Source organism: Carassius auratus, chromosome 8 (assembly GCF_003368295.1).
Source record: "Carassius auratus strain Wakin chromosome 8, ASM336829v1, whole genome shotgun sequence".
Lineage (NCBI taxonomy): Eukaryota > Metazoa > Chordata > Actinopteri > Cypriniformes > Cyprinidae > Carassius > Carassius auratus.
Genome location: NC_039250.1, coordinates 19,867,707 through 19,876,655, shown reverse-complemented (window position 1 = coordinate 19,876,655; position 8,949 = coordinate 19,867,707). Strand labels below are relative to the sequence as shown.

The window sequence follows — 8,949 nt, the reverse complement described above, 5'->3', positions numbered from 1 at the left end:
GTTCTTCCGGCAAAGGAAAATGGTCCTTTTAAGAAATGATCACTTTGGGGAACCAAAACTGGTTCTTCTGTGGCATCGCTGTGAACAATTTTGGAACCTTTATTTTTAAGTTTGCAGCCAGTTCATTCTATTTATTTGCTATATTTTAAAATTCAGGATCCATAACAGGATAAACTTAGGTATGCCATAGATTTCACAATGTAGTTCTTTCTAAAATACACTAGAAGGACATAGATTTGAATCCAACCAACAACTGCTCATTGCAGTTTTTCATAAGATCCAGTGTTTTATGAATTCTACTATATGCTGCAGTAACCATTAACGGTTTATTATGGAAGGACTTTGACCACTTTTCTCATTTTATAGTTCATTTTTGAGCAGTGCAGAAGTGTTTATTCAGAACAATATAGTATACAGTTTTTCTGACATGTAATAAGACTCAAGAACAAACAAGTAACTCCACTGGGAGTATAATAAACAAATATTGCCATTTAAAGTTTATGTAGATAAACACATAAAGATTGCTTGCAATGACGGAGTCTTGGATTTCTTCTACTGTATCTTTGTTCATCTTACTGTTCCCCTTACAGTTCAAGTTAAATGCCAATATGACAACAGAACAGCACTTTTCATTAAAAGCATTTGTGGTGAGAATGAGAAGGAAGAGGATTTGAATCTGATCTGAAAACTCACACATCCACGCATACACACAAAGAAACGTTTTTTTTATAGAGACAGACTGGCATTCATGTATCACACATGAAGAAACCGAGAACACATGTTGTGATTAAGCTTAACCCTTTTATTTTATTTATGAAGACATTTGCTGGAGTTTGTGGCCACAAATACAAGTCAATTGCTAAAGCTCATGCACTAATAGTGTTCATAGAGTGCAAGCACAGTCCTAATAACATTGCAGTGAGACTCAATGCAGGTCAGCCAAATAGGTAGGGTATCAAATTTAAACCACTACACACATATAAAAATATAAACTATGTTGCTGTTTGACGGAAAAAGAGGGATAGTCAGAGCCAACATGTTTAAGTTGTACTTTGGGTGATCCAAGTTCAAATATTGGTTTGTGGTCTTATCTTATCTGCCTCTCTCTTTTCCAAAAAAAAAGAGGGCTATTTGGTGTTGGAACTGAAATGTTTAGTTGTATACTGTGGTCTTAAATCTCTGACAAAAAAATAAATAAATAAATGGTGAGATCCCAGTTACATTCCACCACTGAAAGGCAAAAATAGAGAAATTTGAGACTTTGACAGCTAAATGATCCACACATGCTGACTGCAGCTTTTGGACTGGGTTTGACTGCATAATGTTGCTAACTGGAGATAATCCAAGCTGTCTCTGATTCTGAGAACTATGAAAAGCAACAAAGTTACCGACACCTCAAAAAGACAGACAGATGCTAAGTGCTCTGTTTTTGATGTCAGCAAGCGAGTTTCACCACAGACTGTTAGTAAGATTCCACTTCAGCAGCTTTGAGCAGATTCATTTACACACCAAAATGGCTCGAACACGGTCACTAAACAAAACACTGAAACTTAACCAAACTATATAGCCTCAACATTTTTAACATACGGTACTGTGGGGTCTAGAAGTATGAGACCACTAGTTAAATTTTTTTTTTCTTTTTTTGCATTTACTTTATAAGCCTAATAATTTGAATCAAAAGTGAAAATGAAAAATAAACATGATTTTCCAATGATCTGTTTTATTATTCTGTTTGTTAATTTGCATTAATGACATCAGCATTTGAGTTTGCATGAACTCCACAAGTTTGTATAGAACTCGGTGTGATGTGATCCAGCATAAATTTAAATGATCCAAAGAGATTTTTTTGGCAAGTTTTGGCAAACTTGATTTGTTTTACTATTTGATTGATATATCAAATTTCTGGTAAGATCCACCCATAAACCTAACCATCAGTGGGCCATAAGCAGATAATATGTAAATGTACAAACAAGATCATACAAATTCACCACCGATTTGCCAAAAAGTCTTCTGAAAAAGTCAAACGATGAGTGTCACTAATTTACTCATTTGAATTGGCAATTAGAAATAATGCAGCAATTCAAGTATTTCATTTTAATGTTAATCATCTCTTTTACACATTTTTTTTTCTTATCTTAAATCCTGAAACTGTCCATTGATTTAATGAGATTTTAAATCCTAGATTTTCAGTGTAGTTTCATACTGTCAGATCCCACTGCATAATGAATGCACATAATAGACACAACTAACACATAATTGATTTGCCCTTTCAGCAAGCGATAGGTCACATTCGATCCATCCCCAGTTCTCCGATTTTCTTGCAGCATCTGTGCTTTCCAAATCCTTTTTAGTGCTCAGCAAATTTCAATTTTTTTTTCTGAGTGCTACGAGTCTGCATTTGTCTTATCTCTTGATATGTAACCGAATTATGACCACCATGCTTTGGCATCTTACTTTTTCTTTGTACATTCAGTCTCCTATCAAATCCGTCTAAAGTGGAGGCTGACAGCCAAAACAGCACAGTATCTCCTTAAAGGTCTTCCTCATTTCCAGACTGCGGCAGGCGTAGATGAGGGGGTCAATCACAGAGTTGCACATAATGAGGACCAGGTACGTGGTGAAGTGAGACATGTAGCAGAGGCAGAGCGGATGGTGTGGACAGGACACCAGCAGAATGAGGTGGAGGAAAAATGGTGCCCAGCAGCACACAAACACCCCGAGGAGGATGGAGATGGTCACGGCTCCCTTCATACAGCTGCGTTGACGTGGGGCTGGGTTACCGGCAGCCGCTGGGGGTAATGCTGCGATTCTCTGGACGTGAAGTCTGGCGAGAAGAAACATGTGTACGTAGAGAGTGGCCATGAGCACCAGCATGGCAAAGAACATTGTGATCAGACAAACAATCACGGTCTTGCTCTCGGAGTACACTATGAAGACGATCCCACAAACCACACACACCAACCAGATCGCAGCGATGGCCACCAGCGCTCTGCGTACGGTAACTATGCTGTGGTAGCGCAAGGCGTAGAAAATCGTGACGTAGCGGTCGATGGCAATCGCCAAGAGGTTGCAGATTGATGCCACGAGAGAAATACAGATCATTGAATCAAACACATTGTCCATCAAACGCACAAAATGGTCACTGGCCACCAAAAGGCGACTGCTTAGTATGGCAATGACAATGGTCTCCAAAGAGTTCGAAACACTCACCAACATGTCCGCGGCAGCCAGGCTGCACAGGAAAAAATACATCGGAGAGTGAAGGTTCTTGTTCTTGACCACGGCCAAGATGACAAGGATGTTCTCCAGAAGACTCACAATACCCAAGGTGAGAAAAACCTCTGCCTGGATTTGAACCTGCTCGCACAGTGCCCCTGCTGGAGGATCAACGGTGCTGCCATTAGGAGGCAAAGATGTGCTGTTTGCAGGTTTCTGCCTTTCAAGAAACTGCAGGTATGAGTCGTTCATCAGGATCTTTTTAAGATAAATATATGGGGAAGAACATATAGCAGATGAGGGATGGAAATTACGGAGGAAATAAAAAAATTAAAAAACAAAGCTGAAAAATTATAAAGAGTAAAAAAAAAGATTCAGATAATGGAATAAATAAAAATAGAGGAATCTGAAAGCTGAAGGTGTAGTTAACAAATGTTGCAGTTCTACAGTTGTTTGTTTTCAAAAATCCTTTTGCTGCTCTTCTGTTTGTTGGAGATGCTTCTGTAGAGATGCTGTGTGATTCAGAGGCTCGGAGCAAACGGATTCTCGCTCACAGTCACTGGCTGTACGTCAGCAGATACAGCCTCCGCCTGCTCTTTGTGTGTTTGCTCAAGATTTTAAATGAAAGATGTGGGTACGTACACACGCAGACACACACATTCACAGTGCATGGCAACAGGGAGGTGTGTGCTTTTTTCATCCAAATGAATAAATTATTGATTTAATATATTTCTCCAATGCTATGTCACGCTTAGGTTTTTATTGTTGTTAATAATTTATATTAACCTTCTAATGCTTATACACTATGGTGCATATGTGTCATCTTTTTTATGTCATTGTTTTGGTTGGCATATTCAAAATGTGGTGTTCACATGGGAAACACCTTGCAAGGGTCAAATACTTCTGTCTAGATCATGTTTAAATAAAACATGATACATTTAAAAATGCTCAGATGATGTATGGAAAAGGAAAGCTGAGACTCATTAAGTGATTTTAAAGAATTTTGACATGCAATTAAAAAAAACAGTATGCCCAATCAAAGTCAAACACACCAGTTTAGTGAAAGTTTACACCAAAAAAACCTTTGTTGTTAACCATGAAACCATGTTAAGTGTGAATCGGGAACACTCCACTATTTTTGAAAACTCTCTCAGAGTTAAACAGTTGTGTTTTACCATTTTCGAATCCATTCAGCCGATCTCCGCTGAGTAGGTGGTAGCACTTTAGCTGTAGCTTAGCATAGGTCATTAACTCTGATTAGACCGTCAGCATCTCGCTTAATAATGGCCAAAGAGTTTCAATATTTTTCCTATTTAAAACTTGACTCTTCTGTAGCTACATTGTGTACTAAGACCGACGGAAAATGAAAATTTGTGATTTTCTAGCCTTATATGGCTATGGAACTTTACTGCCGTACCACGGGTGCAGCAGGCACAATGATATTACACAGCGCCTAAAAATAGGCTACTGTTGGAATTTAGCAAAATTCCTTGATTATTATGATCGGCTACTACTTTGGTTTGTCCTGAGGTATGGACCAAACACCCTCCTGACTTTCTCCCAGGTGCGGCAGCAGCGCTGAACGAAAGCCAGGGCAGATGGAACCGCAGCTTCGGGTTCCTGTGATGGAAACAGAGGCAGTTTATAACCCACAGAGCACTCAAAGGGAGACATACCTAAAGCTGCCACTGGAAGGGAGTTATGAGCATATTCCATCGGGAACTCGGATTGTTGGATGTCAGACAGTGGAGCATTCTTTCAAGATCCTGGTTGGCCCGCTCATATTGTCCATTGGTCTAAGGATGGATACTCGCAGAGGCTCTTTCCGAAACCGGGAGGCAAACTGAGGACCCCTATCTGAAACCATGTCGCTCAGTTGGGTGGACTCCCTCCGGGTGGAGGGCAGTTTGGGCAGGGGAATGAAATTAACTGCCTTAGAAAAGCGATCCACCACAGTGAGAATTACAGTTTTAGCTTAGGTGGAGAGAGGCCAGAGACAAAATCAATGGCGATGTAAGACCATTGGCCAGAAGGGACAGGAAAAGATTCAATGGCTTACATTGGGCACAGATGGGGCAGGCCAACACAAACTTTCTGACATCCGCAGCCAGTGCGGGCCACCAGAAGCATTGAAGGATGGCAAACAATGTTCTACGAAACCCTGGATGGCAGACCAACCTGGCCGCATGACCCCACTGAAGGATTTCAGGGTGCAGCACAGCTGGCAACCTGGCCGCCAGGCACCTCCCCGGCACCTGTACCCCTCAACCTGCCTCCTCCAATCACCGCTCGATGCACCAAGAAAGATCCCTGACCACCACCCCTTCAGGAAGGAAAGCTTCAGCCGTAAACTCCGCCACTGGGGCCCCGAACAGGCGAGAGAGGGCATCGGGCTTGACATTTTTTAATCCTGGCCGGTACGAGGGGGTGATGCTGAATTGGCCAAAGGAGTGCCCAACAGGCCTGACTCGAGCTCAACTTCTTGACAATGAACTGGGACTTAGGATCTGGAACCAACAGAACAGGTGCAGAGACAAAACAGGACTTTAATGTGTCAAAGGCTACCTGAGCATCCTGGTTCCACCTGAAGAACACTTTGGTGGAGGTTAAAGCCATGAGCGGTGCAGCTATCTGACCAAAATTCCAGATGTATAACCGAAAGAAGTTGGCTAAACCCAAGAAATGCTGCATTGCCTTATGGGAGTCTGGGACTGGCCACTTGGCAACAGCATCTATCTTAGCAGGGTCTGGTTTAATCCCCTGGTAGAGATGATATGGCCAAGGAATGTAACAGATTCGGCATGGAATTCGCACTTCTCTGCCTTGACAAACAACTGGTTCTCTAACAGACGCTGGAGGACCTGTGTAATGTGCAGGGTGTGTAATTGGAGAGAAGTGGAGAAAATCGACAAACTGATTAATCATGTCACCCAGAACAATATTGACCAGACCCCGGAAAATGGCCAGAGCATTGGTAAAACCAAACAGAAGAACCAGATACTTGTGGTGTCCTGAGGGGGTGTTGAATGCCATCTTCCACTCATCCCCCTCCCGAATGCGTATGCACCAGATGGTAGGCATTGCGGAGGTCTAATTTGGTGAAGACCGAGCACCCTGCAACAATTCAAAAGCAGAAGACATTTAAGCTAGGGGTACCTGCTCTTTACTGTAATGCCATTCAAACCTCTGTAATCAATACAAGGGCGTAGGGAGCTGCCTTTTTTCTGAACGAAGAAAAACCCCACACCAGCGGGAGAGGAGGAATGGCGAATGAGCCCAGTCTGTAGTGACTCACTTATATACCTGTCCATGGCCTCTCTTTTGGGACCCGAAAGGGAGTATAAATTACCCTTAGGCAGAGAAGTGCCCGGGAGAAGGTCAATGACACAGTTGTAGGGATGACGAGGAGGTAGCGAGGTTGCTCAGGACTGAAAACTGCACAAAGATCACAGTACTCTGCAGGGATGCCCTTCAAGTCAGAGGGATCCACCTGTGAAACACAAGACAGAGACAGCAGGAAAGCAGCACCTAAACATGACACATTACAAGACTAAAATAGAATTATTGACAAGTCAATATGTCAGTTGTATTTCAGCAACCAAGGAGGTCCTAAAATTAATGGGGCCATAGGGGAGTCAATAATTAACAGTTCGATCTGCTCACAATGATTACCAGAGAGGGAAAGGCTTACACAAGGTGTTACGTGAGTGATGGTGGTGAGGGGACTGCCCACTAATGATCACGCCGTAATGGGCTTCGCCAGGGGAATGGTTGGGATGTTCCAGGAAATTCCCCTCAGCCACCGAATCCAGAAGGGTGTGGCCAGTGTGTGAACCTCCCTGGAAGGAAAGTCGAAAGGGCAGCTGAGTGCACGTTGCTGGAGAGTTTAAACAGGGAAAGGCGCCCACCAGGACTCTCGGATCACTAGTGGTCCTTGGCTTTTAACAGGAACTGAAGGACGAAATGGCCAGCCTTGAGTTCCTTCATAATAATTCATTTTCTTCAAATCAGAATAGCTCACCTTAAAAATGTCAGTTTGTTGAATACTCACCCCTAGGCCATCCACTTTCTTTTTTAGTCATCAGAACATTGGCAATGGATCATTTGCAGTGAATGGGTGCCGTCAGAATAAAAGTTCAAATTGCTGATAAAAACATTACAATAATCCACAGGTAATCTACACAACTCCAGTCCATCAATTAACCATGACGTTATCTGAAAAGCTGCGTGTTTGTAATAAAATATAGAATTGAAATGTTCTTAACTTCAAAGTGCTGCTTGGATCAGGCTAATACAAGTTCATATTGCCAGTGAAAAAGTAGTTTTAACATGGTTTAAATGCCTTGATGGATTTGTTTATAGAAACCTACAGTTTTTTCTTCTGAAGAAGCCATTTATTGACTGAAGTCGTGTTGATTATGGAGTACTGTGTTTTTATCAGCTGTTTGGACTACTTCAGGTGACAACTATTCACTACAAAAGGTAGAAAAGGGGGACTGGGAAAGATTATAATTTTGCTTTTACATGAAAACCTTTTTCTTTTCTTTTTTTTGCAGTGATTTGTAATCTCTTGATATTGCACAGGATCGCTATGATAAAGTAGTCATTTTCTGTTCTTGAGAGAGAAAAATATGTTCTTCTATTCCATGCAGTATCCAGGGTAATTTGTGTGTGTGTGTATATATATGTATATATATATGATAGTCTTAATTGTGAAACCTTGAGGAGAGAAATGTGTTACAATTCATGAAACGCCACAAGAAAATAACTACAGAAACTTATATGAAGTGAATAATTGAGTTAGAGTGTACATTCCTGTGGGTGTGCATGTGTGAATGTGAGAAGGATGCATCTGTGTGATGAGTGTATTCCCACAGGATATTGATTGATTTTTTCACACCTCATCACCTGCTTCAGTGACTTCATGAAAAGTTCTAGACCAGACTGTTTCACATCATGCTTGGTTCACTCCAGCAGATAATCATTTATCAATACATATGACTCCATTTGTTGCCTTCTCAGGAAACCCAGGAAAAAAACAGCTAAATTCATCAGTTAATCTAACAGTACTCTATCACTGATAAGAGAGATGAAGCATGTTAAACTGAAGTGAATAAATTAACCTGACAATCAAACCTATAAACAGTGATTCAGTCAGAAAGAATGGAGCTTTGGCATGAGAAATGAATTCGTTTTTTGGACATTTTGATTATCTCTACCTTTTCACTGGATAAATCAAGGACATTCGAGCCTCAGGAGCACTTGAATCTGTAAACGGAATATGTAACTAACTGGAGGTCCAAGAGTACAACAGGGTCAGGGTTAAAGAATACTGAAGGTATTTAAACACAGTTTGTATTCCACAGGCAATGTAGTGAACTTCAACAGTGTGCACATTGGAGAAAGTTCACTACATTGCTTGTGGAATACAAATTCAGATTCAAACGACAATTAATCTCTGTGCTTCGCCCCCTTGGATGCAGCCCTACATATGGTTTGGCGAATCTCATGCAGGGATGTATAGGTCTGATTTTACCCCAAAAATACTGGGGGAAATTTTAAGGGAAAATAATGTTTAGGACATTGTTTTCAGCACAATTAAACAAATTTACACCCAAATTCTTATACAATGCAAAATACTGTCATTGCTGTAAAACATTATATTTAAGTATTTAAACATTGATTGCATTTGTTGCAAACCCTGATAATTAATTTAATTTTTTATTACATCAT

General features: G+C 41.0%; 1 protein-coding gene across 1 annotated transcript; it reads right to left on the bottom strand.

Moving 5' to 3' along the window:
- Nucleotides 1-2,490: 2,490 nt before the first annotated feature.
- Nucleotides 2,491-3,468, bottom strand: LOC113106762 (melanocortin receptor 3-like). Its single transcript, XM_026268788.1, has one exon. It carries the CDS (start codon nucleotides 3,466-3,468, stop codon nucleotides 2,491-2,493), a length of 978 nt encoding a protein of 325 aa, XP_026124573.1.
- Nucleotides 3,469-8,949: the final 5,481 nt, after the last annotated feature.

Excerpts from the sequence above, each read along its gene's own strand:
- LOC113106762 (XM_026268788.1), bottom strand. The coding sequence starts at position 3,468 with ATGAACGACTCATACCTGCAGTTTCTTGAAAGGCAGAAACCTGCAAAC.